This window comes from Coenobita brevimanus, chromosome 94 (assembly GCF_032717465.1).
Source record: "Coenobita brevimanus isolate Jiangsu-jjx chromosome 94, ASM3271746v2, whole genome shotgun sequence".
Classification (NCBI taxonomy): domain Eukaryota; kingdom Metazoa; phylum Arthropoda; class Malacostraca; order Decapoda; family Coenobitidae; genus Coenobita; species Coenobita brevimanus.
This window is the reverse complement of record NC_137047.1, coordinates 31,882,646-31,902,795: the sequence shown is the minus strand read 5'-3', so window position 1 is coordinate 31,902,795 and position 20,150 is coordinate 31,882,646. Positions and strand designations below refer to the sequence as shown.

Here is a 20,150-nt window from a genome sequence, read left to right as displayed (position 1 = left end):
CGATTCAGAGCATTCCAGTAGTTAAGAAATAGTCATGATAATAATTGCACACACACACACACACACACACACACACACACACACACACACACACACACACACACACACACACACACAGATATGTATATATATATATATATATATATATACATATATACAGTAATCCCTCTAATATCTGGACGTCCACTATCCGGACATCCCCACTGACCGGACATAATCGTCCCGGGATCCAATATTCCCAAAATGGTCCGAAAACCGCAAAAAATTCAAAAAAAAAAAAAGATTTTTTCCCGCCCGTAATTTGAACTTGGTGCGCGGGGCGCGGGACAGCTTTGTTGTGGCGCGTCATTCCTCCGACGTCTGCTAGAGCGCCCCTGCATCCTCCCCACTTTCCGCCTGTCTCTCGCTGCGAGTGAACGCTTGTCGCCATGGCTGCCCACGTGCTCGCTTTTGTGGTGGTGCCTTACCTGCTCAGGCATTCCTGCTGCTCTCGTGCCTCTCCTTCGTGTGTGTGATGATGGCCCCGCTGCCTGAGAAGAGGAAGAGAGTGGTATTGACTCTGGAGAAGAAGCGGGAGATATTGGAGAAAGTAGATGCGGGATGGTCTTCTTCACGCATCCTCCACGAGTTTAACCTGGCCCGATCTACTTTGTTTGATATTAAGAGATCCCGAGACAAACTCATGGAGTACACGGCTGACTTCTCGTCGAGAAGCAAACGCAACATGGAGAAGAAGGTGATGTTTACTCCCAAGTTTGCTGAAGTCGACCGCTCCACGTTGATTTGGTATCGACAGCAACGTGCTGGTAGTGTGATGGTACGTGGTATGGAGCTGAAGGCTGCTGCTGAGAATTTCGCCAGGCTTCACGACGCCCTAGACTTCAAGGCATCCGAGGGTTGGCTCTTCGAGTTTAAGTTACGGCATGGCCTTACCAACTGTAAGTCTCATGACAAAACTTTGGACGCTAATTAGGATGGAGTTGACGAGTTTCGGCACAAGGTGAAGGGCTTGATCAACAGGGAGGGCCTCACTCTCGGTCAAGTCTACAACGCTGATGAAACAGGTTTATTCTATCGCTCTTTGCCAACGAACACTCCAGCCGAGGAGACGGGGAAGTGTGTACCTGGCTGCAAGCTCTCCAAGCAACGGCTATCTGCTTTGTGTTGTGCCAATGCTAATGGCATGCACCGGCTAAAGCCCGTTATTGTTGACCGTGCAAAGCAGCCTCGGTGTTTTCGTGGGGTGATGAATGTCTTTCCTGTCGTCTGGTACCATTCCTTGAAGGCATGGTTCACAGCCCAGATCTTCAAAGACTGGTTCCACCGCCATTTCGTCAAGGAGGTCATACATTACCAGAGAGAGAAACTGGGAATCTCATGCAACCAGGTAAAGGCCATTCTTCTCCTCGACAATGCACCTGCCCACCCATGCGACAAGGGACTTGGTGGCTGAGAATGGCTGCATTAGGTGCATGTTTCTGCCACCCAATACTACTGCTCTCATCCAACCAGTTGACCAAGGAGTGATCGTTGCAACGAAACGCCTATACCGCCGGAAGTTCTGGACGAGGTGATGGTTGTTCTCGAGGATGAGGACGAGCGCAGGGAGGGACGGGACACACTAGGCCAGTGGACTTTGGAAAACCTTCGCTGCTACAGCATCAAGTCTGCAATCTACAACTGGGCCAGTGCATGGAAGGAAATCCCTGTCAAGACTCTAGAAAATAGTTGGTCTCGTCTGCTTCTCGGAACGGATGCGGAGTGCGATTTCCTAGGTTTCGACGTGGATGACTTCCATGCACGTCTACGTACGCACAGCGATGATGTTGATGTGGACAAAGTGCATGAGTGGTTGGATGATGACGAGGGCAATCCTGGGTATCAGACCCTGTCTGATATCGAGATCGCATCTTCAGTTGCAGGTGTCAGTACCCAGCTTGAAGATTCCGACGAGGACGGCGACGATGATGTGGACTCCTCTCAGCATGACACAACTCCAGCCATCCCCAAGCTGAGCACACTCCGGGAACACCTAGAGTTCATTCTGGACTACCTGGAACACCCGGACTGCGACAGGGAGATGGGGCCCTTGGGACTTGTGGAGGAAGTGCGTGCTTTCAGGCAGCGAATCATAAATCGTCAGAATCGTTATTCCTTGCGTCAATCAACGATTGACAGCTTTTTCAGGCCCGTGACCCCTGCTGTGCCCAGCCCTGGCTCCACTCCGTTGCCTCCCCAAGACAAGCCTTCATGCTCTGAGTCACAGCCCAGCACATCAGCCACGGTGGAGTCACCAGTCGACGTGAGTTTGCGTCTGTCTTCCGAGTCGTCTGCAGTGGGTACGCCATCACCATGACCCAGCGACGCACCCTTAGGTCACCTCCCTGTGCTACTCTCAGACTCTGACAGTGATTAGACGGCAAGAACTTCTCCACTAGACCACACTGGAATTTACAGTGTTGTGCAGTGAAAAAACAGTGCATTGTGTTAAGGATTTAGAGTTGTGAGTGAAAAGACAAAAATTTAATGGACTGTAACTGTAACATAAATTAACTTGAGTGTTTTTGGTTTAGAAAATGGTTTTAAGAGTGGAAAGACTTAAAGTGCAGAGTGCAACACTTATTTCATGAAGGTACAATGGAGCGCAAGTAAGACAAGAGTGCGCTCTGTGAAGAGAATGGACTTCTGAGTGCGAATGACTAAGTTCAGTGTAAGACTACGTGAACAGTGTACTGCAAGTGCTTCAGGAAATCCTTCTTACTGTCAGAGTCTGAGAGGAGGCGGTTATTCGTCGAGATGGCCATGGACTTGCTGTAAGTAGGCAGAATGTTTCATACTGTACTCTACTGTATTTTCCATACTATACTTACCTCAAACACCTCATTTCACTGTTTTATGTCCCTTATTGGTGTGAATATGCTGTGTCTTAGGTGCTATGCATGTGCAGTAGGGAGGTGTTTTTCTGAGTTAGGCTAGGTTAGGGTCCATAACTACCAATCCGGGAGCCAGGGACTTGTAAGTACAGTAAAAGTCCTATTATTCGGCAGCTGATTATTAGGTAGATCCGACATTTTGGCAGTTTTGAGAAATAGTCCCATTTATGAAAATCTTTGATTGTTCGACAGATGTCCGGAATCATCTCGGCAGTCCAGGAAGTGATATCTGTGACTTGTAGGCCTAATGTTTCATTACACTTCTGTATGTTCACTACTTTCTATATTTTTTCAGATTCAGGTATAGTACTGATTACAGTATTGCACATTATCATACAGTACAGTAACCACCCCCTCCAAATTAGCGAGGGTTACGTTCCAAGCTCCCTCGCTAATTCTTGAAATTTGTTCATTCTTGACGCCTTCCTCAAAGTGACATTTACCGGTAATTGCGTAGCCCATGAACCACTGATACTGTAATGCAGTATCCATAAATAATGGTGCTTGTTAAATCAGTTTCCCCGTTGTTTTTAGCTGTACGGCTGTGACAGCTCTAGTATTTTTATTCCCCAGCATAATTGTGGAAGGTACTGTCCTGTTTAACTAAACCTAACCTAACCGAGTTTTAACTGTACATAATAATTTAACGAAACCTAACCTAATCTAAAGTCAGAAAAATACTTAAAAATGAACTGGAGGAATATGAATTGCTAAGGTCACTGATGAAAGTTAAACGTACATTTAGCGCTCATCATTCTTTTGTTCGTTTTTGTTTAATGTGAAAGAAAGAGTATTGATGCAAACAGTAATATATCCCATTAACCCCTTAATAACCTCCGGCACTAAACAACCCTTTACAGTATCGATGTCAGTGATGTCAAGCTAGTCTGAGCTATAAAGAAAACTGAACAATTATGGGGAGGGAACGAAGGTCACTGGTATGTTTACATGACTCTACGCTACGATTCTAAGCAGTCAGGTGGTCGGTTAATCTCAGATGTTTTCGCCCATTTGGTAAAGGCACCGTAACTTTATCAATTTTTCCGTGACTCATAGCTAATCATAGCATGGGTTTAGGAAGCTAAATAACACATTGCTAGGTAAGCCAGAGGATTATCTTCACATCTTTAAGAAAAACAAATTGATTGCAGATGAATGGAAGAAACTTACTCTACGTATTCAGAGAGGGATTAAATTTCTTCCATTTTCTTAAAGATGTGAAGATAATCGTCTGGCACACCTAACATTGTGTTATTTAGCTTCCTAAACCCATGCTATGATTCACAGGAGAAGTTACAAAGTTACGGTGCATTTACCAAATGACCGAAAACTTCTGAGATTAACTGACCCTCTGACTGCTTGGAATCGTATCATAGAGTCGTGTAAACATACCAGTGACCTTCGTTCCCTTCCCATAATTGTTCACAGTTTTTTCATAGCTCACTAACTCGACATCACTGACATTGGTACTGTAAAGGGTTGTTCAGTGCTGGAGGTTATGATGGGGTTAATGGAATACATCACTGTTTGCATCAATATTCTCCCTTTCACTTGTAAACAACAACAACAAAAAAACGAACAAAAGACTGAGTGCTAAATGTACGCTTAACTTTCATCAGAAAGACCTTACCAATTCATATTCCTTCACTTTATTTTATGCAATTTTCTGAGTATTTTATTTTGTGTTTGGAAAAAGTACTGTATACAGCACTCACTACAAACAAATTTAGTAGTGATGAGTTCACCAATGCAAGTGATGTACTGAGCTGGTAGGTAATATTCCGTATCATTTCGGCCATCCAGGAAGTGTTATCTGACTTGTATGCCTACTGTGTCATTACACTTGTATATGTTCACTAATTTATATATATATTTCAGATTCAGTTATAGTATTGTATTGATTGCAGTATTGTACAGTATACAGTACTCTCTCCAAACACAGTTGTAATACCATAAGTGGTGATGACAGTGTTCCCCAATATATTTAAGGTACTGAGTGGGTAGGTTTTTGATTATTTGGCAAATCCAATATCTCGGCATCATCCCGGTCCCATAGATGCCGAATAATGGGACTTTTACTGTACCCAGAATGTTTAATATTGTATGAACCTACCTCAAAAACCTCATTTTATGCTTCTTTTGCATTTATTTCAGTCTTTTATTGGTGTGATTTGGGTCTTAAATAGGTGCTATGCATGTCCAGAGGGAGTTGTATAGGGTGTTTTTCTGAGTTAGGGTCCACAAGTACAAGTCCAGAAGGCTGGGGCCCAATATCCAGACAGGACCACTATCCGGACATGCCTATGGCTCTATTACGTCAGATATTGGAGGGATTACTGTATATACATATATATATATATATATATATATATATATATATATATATATATATATACTGTATATATACAGTACCCTCGCGTCCAACATGGTAATATTGTCATGCATGGGTCCCGTGTTGGACCAAAAACGTGTTGGACAAACAACAGAGCTTATGGGGAAAAATGAATTATGTCTGCAACCCTAGGAAAAGTCACCTTATATACCTACTATATACCTATACATATATTAGTACTGCTGTAATTATAATGAATGGTACTGTATTATGAATGATAACTAACCTTTTAGGATAGTGTTGGTGGGCTTGCTGGGAATGGAAGGTGGTATCCAAGGCTGTAGGTAGTCCTACTGGGTCCCCGGAGGATGGCTGCTGGCATCACTAGTGGGTAATGGCTGCTGCTCCTCCTCAACCTCCCTCATAAATCCTTCGAAATTCCTCTCCCCTTTCTTCTGCCTCTCGATGAATTCTAGCTTGGTGGCCTGAGGGAGGTGCCGCCACTTCTTGGGGTTCTCAGAAGGCTTCCTAGGCATCATGAGCTGAGTAAAATGCAGTAGCAAGGGCAGAAAATGCAGCAAGAAAAAAGCACCATCCAATGCGAATTATGTGACTGAGTGACGTTGTGGCAGGAGAAATTTAAACAAAACCATGTGAGAGCAGAAGCGTTTTTCATTGGGCGACATCACGATCACGTCACGATAGTGGACGAGGGAGGCTACTTGATCGGAAGTTTTGATTGGTTCTCAGCATCACCGGAACGTCCAGTATGACCGTGTTGGACCAGAGGTGATCGTGCTAGAGGCGAACTCTGCTGATTTCGCCCACATCTTGGAGCTCCATCCGTGTTATGCTTACGCACCCGTTTTACAGTACTTAAATTGTATTAAATCGTACTAATTTTTTGCTCTCCGTGCTGGACGCGAATCGTGCTGGACAAACGCGTGTTGGACGCGAAAGTACTGTATATATACAGTAATCACTCTAATATCCGGATGCCCAATATCCGAACATCCCCACTATCCGGACATAAGAATGTTTCATACATTACTTTTTTTCCATACTATACTTACCTCATTTCACTCTTTAATGTCCTTTATTGGTGTGAATAGGGTGTTAGGAGCTAGGCATGTGCAGTAGGAAGGTGTTTTTCTGAGTTAGGCTAGGTTAGGGTCCATAAGTACCAGTCCAGGAGCCAGTCACCAGAATGTTTATTAATGTATGAACCTACTTCTAAACCCTCATTTTATGTTTCTTTTGCATTTATTTCAGTCATTTATGTGCCTTATTGGTGTGATTTGGGTCTTAAATAGGTGCTATGCATGTCCAGAGGGAGTTGTATAGGTGTTCTCTGAGTTTGGGTCCATAAGTACAAGTCCATAAGCTGGGGCCCAATATCCGGACAGAACCAATATCCGGACCTACCTATGGCTCTATTATGTCGGATATTGGAGTGATTACTGTATATATATATATATACAGTAGAACCTCTTTGGTCCGGACCCCTTTGATCCGGATTTCTGTTAATTCGGACAAAATTTAAAAATAATAAGCTCCAAAAATTTTTTGAAAGTAATTCTAAAGTCATTTTCAGTATCGGCGCGGAAAGCGATCGTCATTCATTTAGTCTCGGACCACGCTAGGTCGCAACATGGGCTCCTGTTTAAACACACGCCAGCATTCGTTCCATCAACTAGTTCACCAACCATTTATATTTTTACGCTGTATTTCAAAAGTTAATCCTCCTTACCATGCCCCTTAATGCAAGTGTAGCTTCTGCAGTGAATAAAGGTGTTAAAAGGAAGCATGTAACACTAAGTATTGCAGATAAAGTGAAAATACTGGATAAACTAGAGGCTGGTGTTCCTCCTGGAAAACTCGTGAATGAGTTTGGTATTGGCAAACAAACTGTGTCGGACATCAAGAAAAACAAAGATAAAATTAGACAGTTTGCTTTAAAATTTGATGTTACAAACAGTGACTGTGGTGAAAATAAAAGAAAAACTCTAAAAATGCCATTGGACAAGAATCTAGAGGAGGCTGTTTATAAATGGTACATACAGCAGCGATCATGCGGAGTGGTAGTGAAAGGAATTGAACTCCAATCTGCAGCAGAAAGGCTTGCCAAACATCTTGGTCATAACAATTTCAAAGCTAGCTGTGGATGGTTATGGAGATTTAGGAAACGACATAATATAAGGAACAAGAAGGTGTGTGGAGAATCCCTGAGTGCTGATGCTGCAGCTGTGGAATCGTTCCAAAAAAAACTGAATGGCATCATTGATAGTTCAGATTTACATCTGTCAGGTTTATAATGCAGACGAAACTGGTATATTCTGGAGATCCTTGCCAGAAAATACCCAGCATCAGTGAATGAAGCCAAAAGCCCTGGGAGAAAATTAAGGAAGGAGAGAGTATCAGCACTCGTATGCACAAATGCCGACGGCAGCCACATACTCAAGCCTGTCTTTGTTGGCAAATCAACCTCGATATATCAAAGATATCATGCATGAGCTCCCAGTGCATTATTACAGCAGTGCAAATGCATGGTTTACTGGGGAGATAACATCAGACTGGTTTTACCATCGTTTTGATCCTGAGGTAAGAAAATATCAAACAGAGGTGCTTAAAATTCCTGCAGAAAATGTTAAGGCATTACTACTTCTTGATAATGCCCCATCACACTCGAACATTGAAAAACTGTGTAGCAGAGATGGAAAAATTAGGTGTCTTGCTCTGCCACCTAATGCAACCTCTCTTATTCAACCTATGGACCAAGGTATCATCGTGGCCTGTAAGAGACTTTACAAAAGAAAGTTTTTGGAGGAACTAATGGTGGTGTTGGAATCGAGTGAGGACAGATTTGATGACACAAGGGGCAAGAGGACACTCGAAAATCTTAGAAATTACAACCTTAAGTCCATGATATTTAACTGGGCAAAGGCTTGCAGAGAATTGAAAACCACTACTGTATCGAATGCGTGGAAACAGTTGCTGTATTCAGACGATGTTGAATTTGACTTCGAAGGATTCCAGCCTCAGGATTATCATAAAACTCTGTTGACTGCTGGAGAGACCTTAACCCTCGTGGATGTGGATGAATGGATGGATGAAGATGGTGATGATCCTGGATGCCAAAACCTAACAGATAAAGAAATTGCAGACAGTGTTGTAGGAGCTGATAATGTTGATAGCCCTGATGATAACAGTGATGATGATGATCTCCCTGAAAAATTACCGTTGTCACAAGCCCAGGAACACATGGATTGGCTAGTGAAATTCCTCGATCACTGCCCTTACAGCAACATGAAACCTTACTACGAGCATATGAGGACTCTACGAGATATAGTAATTAAGGAGCAGTGGAATAGGAAGACACAAACGAAGATTGATAACTTCTTCAACCCACGTCCTTCATCACGGTCTGCTTCTACAGAGCCTCAACCCTCCACTTAACACATAACTAGTAAGTAACCAGAATCAATTAATACCCATATCAGTTTATTTCTGAGTAATTTATTTTATTTTTAATTATTTATAGCATCATGATTATAAAGGTCAACTGCACCTCACTCCCCACTTTGAGGGACAAGTTGAGATTACGCACTGAGGGCTGTTATTTTACTATTCATTTTGTTGTCTTCGCAGGTCCTGTACTGCATATTGTAGTCTGTTGCCCGATTTTATGTGAGTACAGTGCTGTTGTCATTTTATAAATTATGGAGGGGTCAGTGCAGTCAACAGATGTTTGGCCTTGTGTAATGGATGGATGCTCCAAAGTCTCACCACACTACACCACCAGCCACCCGATGCTACCACAGCACAGTTTTTTGTAATTTTTCATCACAAGACTTCATTAGGGATGATTACTCGACGTGACAAATATTGGTTTCAATAGATTTTAACATACTGTATTTTGATGGGCATGCGGTATTTCTTTCTAGCAACATGAATGTAAAACAAATTGCAGAAACGTGTGAGCAACAGTACAAAGTCAGGCGTTTGCGTGGTTGTCATAGCAACCCCACACTCCTCAAGACAACGGTGCATCAGTGCACCGCAAGTGGATGTCATAATGCATTATTTTTTCATGACTGCCTAACAGTTCCTTGCTATGGATATGTCAAAAGGTAGCTATGAGGGATGGTAACTCTGGCTTCGAACACTAGTACTGTACGATCATAATTTATATAAACTGCTGAGGACAATTGTGAGCACAAGGCAACTGTGGCTACCCGTAGTTGTTCCACACCACACTACACACTTTTTTTTTTTTTTTACGCCACAAGAGCTTGCTTACACAAAAATGGGTCAGAATATTCTGCAGTGTTTAATGATTACTGTAGGTTATTTTTTGTACTTAATGTGCTTTACTTGTACATCAAACATTAGCTTCTTGCCCATATGGGCATTATCAATAGGCTAAAGATGACAATGTATTTTTTGCCTACATAAGTTTTATTTTTATTCCAAATATTACAATTAATTAATTTATTTTTTTGCCTACACGGGCCTTAGTCACTTACTACAATTTAAAATGTAGGCTAGTTTCTTGTCATGGCCTTACCTGTAAATTATGCAATACAAAACTGTCGTACATGATTAGTTTGGTTATTTTAGTATCCTTTCATCTTTTGCAGTTAAGTAGGGTTGACATGTGCCACATATGTTAATAATTAACAAACATACCATATGTAGATAGTTTTTGGTATGAACTGGAGATTACCCTGATGGTCCGGACAATCTGCTAATTCAGACAACCCTTCCCCCCCATATAGTCCGAATGAATAAGAGAGGTTCTACTGTAAATATATATATATATATATATATATATATATATATATATATATATATATATAATCCCTCTAATATCTGAACGCCCAGTAACCGAACATCCCCACTAACCGGACATAATCGTCCGGGGATCCAATATTCCCAAACTGGGGCAAAAACCGCAAAAAGTTCAGAAAAAATCTGACTTTTTTCCCACCTGTAATTTGAAATTGGCACCTGGCGTCGAACAGCTGTTACACCATGGTCCCTTCACCCCTTCCTTCCTCCCCCCTCCCCCCTCCCCTGTCAGGGTTGCCATTTGGTATTTTTCATTACCAAGTGTGGGCCAATTTGGTAATGAAAAATTCGTTTGGTAATGAATCAGAATAATGCATCACCAAATGGATTTTTCACATGTATGAAGATACACAGGATGGAGATGGTGGATTTTGCTCTCTCTGATTAATCTGCTACCCTACTGTACATAGCGTGAAAATAATCAACATGGTGTTAATTATAAGGAGAGTGATTACATGTATTTCCACTTGTATATATAATTAGTGAAGAATAAATGCTAGCTTTACGAATTTGGTAATGAAAAGTTAAATTTGGTAATGAAAGTTGAGGAGATTGGTAATGTGGCCGTTGCGATCTGGCAACTCTGTTACCCCGCCATCATCAACAGTCACAGCCTAACTCCGATTGAGAGCAGATGCTCATAGCAGTGCAAGCCACAGGTGCTTGTTTTTTGTGAATAAACAGTGAATAAACTGCAATACCTCGCCACTAGAACACACAGGAATTTACAGTGTTGTGCTGTGTTAAGAAATTAGAATTTAGAGTGCAGAGGATTAACTGTGGACTGCAAACTGGCGGTTCAAACCAGTCCATGAGCCAGGGACTTGTAAGTACCCAGAATGTTTAATATTGTATAAACTCACCTCTAAAACCTCATTTGATGGTTCTTTTGCATTTATTTCAGTCTTTTATGTCCCTTATTGGTGTGATTTGGGTCTTAAATAGGTGCAATGCTTGTCGAGAGGGAGATGTATAGGTGTTTTTCTGAGTTAGGATCCATAAGTACAAGTCCAGGAGGCTGGGGCCCAATATCCGGACAGGATCACTATCCGGACATGCCTTTGGCTCTATTACATCGGATATTGGAGGGATTACTGAATATATATATATATATATATATATAAAAATACAGTAATCCCTCTACTTTCCAGACGCGCACTTTCCAGACATCCCCACTTACCGGACATAATCGTCCTGGGATCCAATATTCCCAAAATGGTCCGAAAACCGTAAAAAATGGGGGGGGGGGTTTCCCGCCCGTAATTTGAACTTGGCGCGCGCAACGCGGGACAGCTTTGTTGTGGTGCATCATTCCTCCGACGTCTGCTAGAGCGCCCTTCATCCTCCCCACTTTCCGCCTGTCTCTTGTCGTGAGTGAATGCTCGTCGTCATGGCTGCCCACGTGCTCGCTTTTGTGGTGGTGCCTTACCTGCTGCAGGCACTCCTGCTGCTGTCGTGCCTCTCCTTTGTGTATGTGATGATGGCCCTGCCGCCTGAGAAGAGGAAGAGAGTGGTATTGACTCTGGAGAAGAAGTGGGAGATATTGGAGAAAGTAGATGCGGGATGGTCTTCGTCACGCATCCTCCGTGAGTTCAACCTGGCCTGATCTACAGTACCCTCGCGTCCAACACGCGTTAGTCCAGCACGATTCACGTCCAGCACGGAGAGCAAATAATTAGTATTATTTAATACGATTTAATTACTGCAACACGAGTGTGTTAGCATAACATGCACAGAGCTCCGAGAAGTGGGCGAAATTCGCAGAGTTCACCTCTAGCACAATCACCCCCGGTCCAACACGGTCATTCTGGACATTCCCATGATGATGATAGCCAATGAAAACTTCTGATCAAGTAGCCTTCCCCGCCCGCTATCGTGACGTGATCGTGATGCCGCCTAATTAAAAACGCTTCTGCTGTCACGTGATGTTTTGTTTAAATTTCTCCCACCACCGCGCCACTCAGTCGCATAATTCGCATTGGAAGGTGCTTTTTTCTTGCTGCATTTTCTGCCCTTGTTACTGCATTTTACCCTGCTCACGATGCCTAGGAAGCCTTCTGAGAACCCCAAGAAGCGTCGGCACCTCCCTCAGGCCACCAAGCTAGAAAGCATCGAGAGGAAGAAGAAAGGGGAGAGGAAAGTTGACATTGCCAAGGCCTACGACATGAATGAAGCCAACGTGAGGACCATAATAAAAAACCAAGACAAGATCCTGGCAGCCGAAGGCTATCACACGGCACTTCATACCAGGTTTGCCGAGGATACGATGGTAAATCGGAATGGTAACGTGGTAAAATTGCCGACGATACCATGGGCTTTTGGAATTCATCTGGATGGATTCCTGCTGAGGATACAACGGGCAAAACAGTGTGACCAAAACCCAGGCGACTCGACAGAGAATGTATCGTACTACATTTAACCTGACACAGAATACATATTAATATTTTAGAATAAATATCAATCGTTTTTAAACCTTTCTCATCGGCGTGTGTACCAGTTTATGAGCAAAGTTGCTTCTCCTTATTCTCTACTGAGTCAGCGACAGCGATCACTTTCCACAGTCACGAGACGGGGCTCTGGCAACAATGTGAGAATCATGCCCTTTGCCGAGGATTACAGAGTGCTAGGACAGGCAGAAGCAAGACCTTCCATGGCTGTGGACGAAGATAGTGATTCTGAGTGTGATTTCGAAGGATTTATGAGGGAGGTTGAGGAGGAGCAACAGCCATTACCCGCTAGTGACGCCAGCAGCCATCCTCCGGGGACCCAGTAGGACTACCTACAGCCTTGGATACCACCTTCCATTCCCAGCAAGCCCACCAACACTATCCTAAAAGGTTAGTTATCATTCATAGCACAGTACCATTTATTATAATTACAATAGTACCAATATATGTATAGGTATATGGTAGGTATTTAGGGTGACTTTTCCTAGGGTTGCTGACATAATTCATTTTTCCCCATAAGCTCTGTTGTTTGTCCAACACGTTTTTGGTCCAACACGTGACCCATGCATGACAATATTACCGTGTTGGATGCGAGGGTACTGTACTTTGTTTGATATTAAGAGATCCCAAGACAAATTCATGCAGTACACGGCTGACTTCTTGTCAAAAAGCAAACGCAACGTGGAGAGGAAGATGATGTATACTCCCAAGTTTGCTGCGGTCGACCGCTCCATGTTGATTTGGTATCGACAGCAATGTGCTGCTGGTGTGATGGTACATGGGACGGAGCTGAAGGCTGCTGCTGAGAAGTTCGCAGGGCATCACGACACCCTAGACTTCAAGGCATCCGAGGGTTGGCACTTCGCTTTTATACGGCATGGCCTTACCAACCATAAGTCTCGTGGCGAAGCTTTGGACGCTAACGAGGATGGAGCAGAGGAGTTTCGGCACAAGGTGAAGGGCTTGATCGACAGGGAGGGCCTCACTCTCGGTTAAGTCTACAATGCTGACGAAACAGGTTTATTGTATTGCTCTTTGCCTACGAACACTCTAGCCGAGGAGACGGAGAAGCGTGTACCTGGCCGCAAGCTCTCCAAGCAACGGCTGTCTGCTTTGTGTTGTGCCAATGCTAACAGCATGCACTGGCTTAAGCCCGTTATTGTTGGCCATGCAAAGCAGCCTCGGTGTCTTCATGGGGTGATGGATGTCCTTCCTGTCGTCTGGTACCATTCCTTGAAGGCATGGTTCACAGCCCAGATCTTCAAAGACAGGTTCCACTGCCATTTCGTCAAGGAGGTCATACATTACCAGAGAGAGAAACTGGGAATCCCACGCGACCAGGTAAAGGCCCTCCTTCTCCTCGACAATGCACCTGCCCACCCGTGCGACAAGGACTTGGTGGCTGAGAATGGCCGCATTAGGTGCATGTTTCTGCCACCTAATACTACTGCTCTCATACAATCAATGGACCAAGGAGTGATTGTGGCAACGAAGCGCCAATACTGATGGCAGTTCCTGGACGAGGTGATGGTTGTTCTCGAGGACGAGGACGAGTGCAGGGAGGGAGAGGACATGCGAGGCCAGTGGACTTTGGAAAACTTTCACCGCTACAACATCGTCTGCCATTTACAACTGGGCCAGTGCATGGAAGGAAATCCCTGTCAAGACTCTAGAAAATGGTTGGTCTCTTCTGCTTCTCGGAACAGATGTGGAGTACGATTTCCTAGGTTTCAACGTGGATGACTTCCATGCACGTCTATGTGCGCAGGGCGACGATGTTGATGTGGACAAAGTACGTGAGTGGTTAGATGACGACGAGGGCAATCCTGGGTATCAGACCCTGTCTGATACTGAGATCTCATCTTCAGTTGCAGGTGTCAGTACCCAGCTTGAAGATTCCGACGAGGACGGCGATGATGATGCGGACTCCTCTCAGCATGACACAGCTCCAGCCATCCCCAAGCTGAGCACACTCCGGGAACACCTAGAGTTCATTCTGGACTACCTGGAACACCCGAACTGCGACAGGGAGATGGGGCCCTTGGGACTTGTGGAGGAAGTGCGTGCTTTCAGGCAGCGCATCATAAATCGTCAGAATCGTCGTTCCTTGCATCAGTCAACGATTGACAGCTTTTTCAGGCCCGTGACCCCTGCTGTGCCCAGCCCTGGCTCCACTCTGTTGCCTCCCCAAGACAGGCTCTCATGTTCTGAGCCACAGTCCAGCACATCAGCCACGGTGGAGTCACCAGTCGACGTGAGATTGCATCTATCTTCCGAGTCGTCTGCAGTGGGTACGCCATCACCATGACCCAGCGACGCACCCCTAGGTCACCTCCCTGTGCTACTCTCAGACTCTGACAGTGATTAAATGGCAAGAACTTCTCCACTAGACCACATGGGAATTTAGTGTTGTGCAGTGAAAGATAAACAGTGCATACAGTATTGTTAAGAAATTAGAAGTTTAAGTGAAAAGACAACATTTTTTGACTAAATTTAATGTAAATGATCTTGTGATTTGTTTTGAAATTGGTTTTATGTGTGGAAAGACTTAAAGTGCAGAGTGCCACACTTATTAAGTTACAATGGAGCATTAGTAAGACAAGAGTGCGCAGTGTGAAGAGAATGGACTTCTGAGTGCGAATGACTAAGTTAAGTGGAAGACTTCATGAACAGTGTACTGCAAGTACTTCAGGAAATCCTTCTTACTGTCAGAGTCTGAGAGGAGGCGGTTATTCATTGAGATGGCCATGGACTTGCTGTAAGTAGGCAGAATGTTTCATACTGTACTCTACTGTATTTTTCATACTATACTTACCTCAAACACCTCGTTTCACTCTTTTATGTCCCTTATTGGTGTGAATATGTAGTGTCTTCGATGCTATGCATGTGCAATAGGGAGGTGTTTTTCTGAGTTAGGCTAGGTTAGGGTCCATAACTACCAGTCCAGGAGCCAGGGACTTGTAAGTACCCAGAATGTTTAATATTGTATAAACCTACCTCAAAATCCTCATTTTATGCTTCTTTTGCATTTATTTCAGTCTTTTATGTCCCTTATTGGTGTGATTTGGGTCTTCAATAGGTGTTATGCATGTCCAGAGGGAGTTGTATAAGTGTTTTTCTGAGTTAGGATCCATAAGTACAAGTCCAGGAGGCTGGTGCCCACAGTCCGGACAGGACCATTTTCTGGACATGCCTTTGGCTCTATTATGTCAGATAGTGGAGGGATTACTATTTCAGGGATTGAGAGAGAGAGAGAGAGAGAGAGAGGTGAGGAGTGTCCACTTGTCCCCTGGGAATGACCAGCCTTCCCGGGTCATATGGCTAGGACGAAGAGGAGGTGAGGGAAGGAAGGGCATGGGGGGGTACGGTTCATATTGACGAAGATTTAGTGGAAAAATCGAAAAGGAAAAAGAAACTATCAGCTCAGCCCCTGAGTGTCCAGGTTTCTTTGTCCATGATTGTACTTCATTCATTCATTTCAATCCTTTGTCATTTCCTTAGCTTCCTTGACTTGCAGGTTTGGAAGGGGTTAATAGAGATTGTTTCTAACCCTTTCTATGAGTGGTTTCATTTAATGAGATCATGTGGTGATAGCAAGAATGGAGATAAAAAATATAGTATCATAGCAAAGGTGGTAGACATGCCTCTTATACATATCTTCTTGATGTATTCCCTTAATTCCGTGCATTTTTTTTTTTTTTTTTTTTTCCAGATTGCCAAAAATTATGCTTGGGCCAGTGGGGGGTCAAGCATCCTATCAGAGTTTGGAACACTGCATCTAGAGTTTGCCTACCTGTCTGACATTTCTGGTGATCCTGTGTTCAGAGAAAAAGTCAACAGAATTAGGGATGTCATCAGGAAGGCAGAGAGACCTGATGGACTCTACCCCAACTACATGAACCCCAAGACCGGCAAGTGGGGCCAACGTATGTACTGTGCTGTTGGTTTTGTTGCTTTACAGAGTGACTAATAGGGAAGGGCATCCACCCTCCGCTGATTTAATGTAGTGCCCAGGTTACTTACAATGAATGACCAGCTGAATGGCTTCTTGTAGTCCAAGAAATAAGTTTCTATGTTAAGTGGTAAGTTAGGAACGGTTTCTTCAGTTGGATGACTGGTGGTCTGGTGAGTTAAGTTGCTTCAGCTGGATGTGGCTTATAATGGTTTACATCCAAGGTATGGTTTGAATTTATTTTTCCATAATATCATTCAGCTAAATGATTGACCACCTGCCTTAAATGTCTGGACTAAGTAGCATAGCCCTGGGTCCCAGTGCTCCTGATGGGACATTAAAGAATTCAGTGATGGATAATTAAGGTGTTGTTGTTGCCACCTAACCGTGGTCTGTATGGCCTAGCAGACCCGCCGACCACAGGTAAGCAGTGCTTCTGTGGGGCTGTCCTACAGGTCCAGTACAATAAATATGCTTCTTACAGACCTGGTGCCCCCTTGTTGCAGACAGCACCTCACCAGGGTGTATCCCCTTGGTGAGGTATGGGGAAATCATTTCGATTCTAAGGCTTAAACATGCTTCCATGTATCGGCCTTGGTCACCTTATGGCAGCTCGCTGCGCTACTTGATCTCTGGCAGCCTCCTTATTCAGTCCCTTATCCCCGAGGTCACACTGACCCTGTCCTAGGTCTTTTTTGGTCTTCCTGTTACATCCCTACTCCTGATGTTCACACTTCTAACCTTCATTGCCCAGTTGTCATCCTCCATCTTCTCCACGTGCCTAGGCCATCTCAATCAATCCCGCCTCATAATGATACTATTACACAAATACACTCCAATCCCATCTTTCCCCTCAACTCTTCCACTGTAAACTTTGTCCACTCAGGCCTCGTATTCAAGGATGCACTACACATCCATCTAATCATTATCATTTCTGTATGGTAGAGTCTATGAATAATCCTCTTCCTGTACTACTCATCTCACTCCCATACAGCATTACACTCCTAACACATGCTTCATACAAAGATTCCATAGCACAGAGGGAGAGCCCTTTCAGTGTCCTGAGAGGCAACAGCTCCTTGAACTTCCTCAACTCCTCTTTACTCTAACCACAGAGCTAGGTTCAGCCCCACCTCCAGCACATAACATGTCCCCCAAGTAACAAAACCCTTCCACACACTCGATAGACTCACCAGTATGATCAGTCTTTTCACACTTGACAGTCTCGACATATTTTTATGTAGTGTTCATTACCGGATGCTGGACCGTAGCTCTGTTAAACCATTGTCCGATTTTACTTGCTATTATCCGGACATAAAAGTCCCGGAGAACTTTGGCCAGCGAGCCGACATGTTCAGACATTCGGCATCATGGCTGCTGGGCTCAAGCTGTGAGCGGGAAGTAGTCTGTAACCCACAACCAGAGCTAAAATGTCCGTCCACTCCTGTGCTGAATGGTCAAAGCCTCGTGCTTGTCCGATCGCTCCCAATGAACCTCCAGCACCCGAGTAATACGACTGTATTTACCTAATTGTGATATACGGGAATTGAGTTATGCTCGTGGGGTCCCGTCTCTGTTGCTCAATAGGTCAGATTTTGCTTTAAACTTGTTTAAGTTTTTAGACTGGATGATCTCTTTGTCCAGGCTATTCCACAGGCCTATGCATCTATAAGGAAAACTATATTTCTTGGTATCCTTCAAGCAGCTTGGCTTTTTCAGTTTCAATTCGTGTCCTCTTGTTACTCTCTTATACCATACAAACAGATCTTCTCTGTCAGTTTTATCTACTCCCATCATGGTCATCAACACTGCAGTCATGTCGCCCCTCTCTCTCCTTTCCTCCAAGGAAGGCAAATCCAGTTTTTGCAGCCTCTCTCTGTACGACAGATCTGCAAGACTGGGGACCATCTTGGTTGCCGTTCTTTGTATTCTCTCAATCTTGTTTATATCTTTCTTTTTGTGCGGGGACCACACTATTGCTGCATATTCTGACCTGGGGCTGATCATGGCAGCTATCAATTTTTTCATCATCTCCTCATCCATTTAATGAAATGCTACTCTTATGTTAGTCAAAAGTTTATACGTCTCTCTAATTGTCTTGTTAATATGTTTTTCAGGTGACAAACTATTGTGGACCAGCACTCCCAAATCTTTCTCTTCTCTCACTTTTGTGATTGGTTCATTACCCATCAAATAATTCAGTGATGGCCTCTTCGTACTTTTACTCATTTCCAATATTTTACATTTTCTTTTTGCGTTGAATTTCATTTCCCACATCCAGCTCCAATCATGTATCCTATCCAGATCCCCCTGCAGCATTTTACAATCCTCCTCAACCTCTACATTCCTCAAGATCCTTGCATCATCAGCAAACAGACTTGCATAACTGTTCACTCCATCTACCATATCATTTATGTAAATTAGGAACATTACTGACGCAAACACTGAGCCCTGTGGGACTCCACTTGTTACTTCCCTCCATCCAGACATCCTGTCCTCATTTGTCTGTCTCTCAAAAAGTCTCTTATCCATTCCAGGAGGTTTCTCTTGAGTCCTCATATATGCTCTGATTTTCACGTTAGTCTCTCTTATGGGGTACCTTGTTGAAAGCCTTCTCCAAATCTAAATACACACAATCCACCCAACCGTCTCTCTCCTGTAGCATGTCAATCGCTCCTGAGTAAAAGCTCAACAGGTTGGAAACACATGACCTTCCACTTCTGAATCCAAACTGACTTTCAGCCAAAATATTCATCTCTTCCAGATATTTTATCCATCTGTCTTTCAGGATTCTCTCGCACAATTTTCTGACCATGCTGGTCAGGAACACTGGTCTATAATTCAGGGTTTCTTTTTTGTTTCCACCCTTATAAGTTGGTACCACAGATGAGTTTTGGGCAAGTGTATAAGCATGTATGGACAAGTTTGAGAGGAGTGAGAGATTGTTTTTAATTGGAGACATGAATGGGAAAGTGGGGAATGTATGAGTGGATGGAGTGGTTGGTCAGTGGGGTGTGCCAGCTGAAGTAGATGGGAATGGTAGTGCTTTGGTGGACATTTGTGCTGATAAGGGGTTGCCAGTAGCCATCACCTACTTTTGGCATAAGATGATCCACAGGTATACATGGAGAGTCATTAGGAGGTTGGATGGTGAACTTGTGGAACGAAAGGCAATGATAGACTACGTATGTGTGGATGAGCGATTGAGAAGACGAGTGTTGGATGCAAGAGTGTGGAGAAGGTGGGGGAATGGAGTCTCGGACCATCACTTAGTGATAGCCAAGGTAAGGCTACAAAGAAAGTGGGTGAGGAGACGAAGGGGAAGACAGGAGGAAACAGCTCCTGTGAGAAGAGTGGAGAAGTTGCAAGATAGTGAGAAAATGGCAGAGTATAAGAACATAGTGGAAGAAAGATTGGGAAGGTATGAGTTAGAGCAGATGGAAGGGGTGGAAGACGTATGTAAGATTTTCACGGAAGAGATAGGCACAGCGTGTGAGGTGGTTTGTGGAGTGAGGAAAAGAAGCAGGAGTGTGCAAGGGACAGCATGATGGAATGATGAGGTGAAACGAGCTGTGGAACAAAAGAAGAAGGCATATAGTGAATGGCCAGCGAGTAGAGGTAGGGGAGAAGATGAG

The 20,150-nt window shown here is 43.9% G+C and overlaps 1 protein-coding gene across 1 annotated transcript in view; it reads left to right on the top strand.

The window, feature by feature from the left end:
- The window catches only part of alpha-Man-Ia (alpha-Mannosidase class I a), a 217,792-nt gene that overhangs the window by 71,524 nt on the left and 126,118 nt on the right, over window positions 1–20,150 (top strand). The window contains exon 4 of the mRNA XM_080282748.1: window positions 16,276–16,489. Coding sequence (XP_080138874.1) covers window positions 16,276–16,489 — 214 coding nt within the window. The remainder of the gene's footprint in view (window positions 1–16,275; window positions 16,490–20,150) is intronic.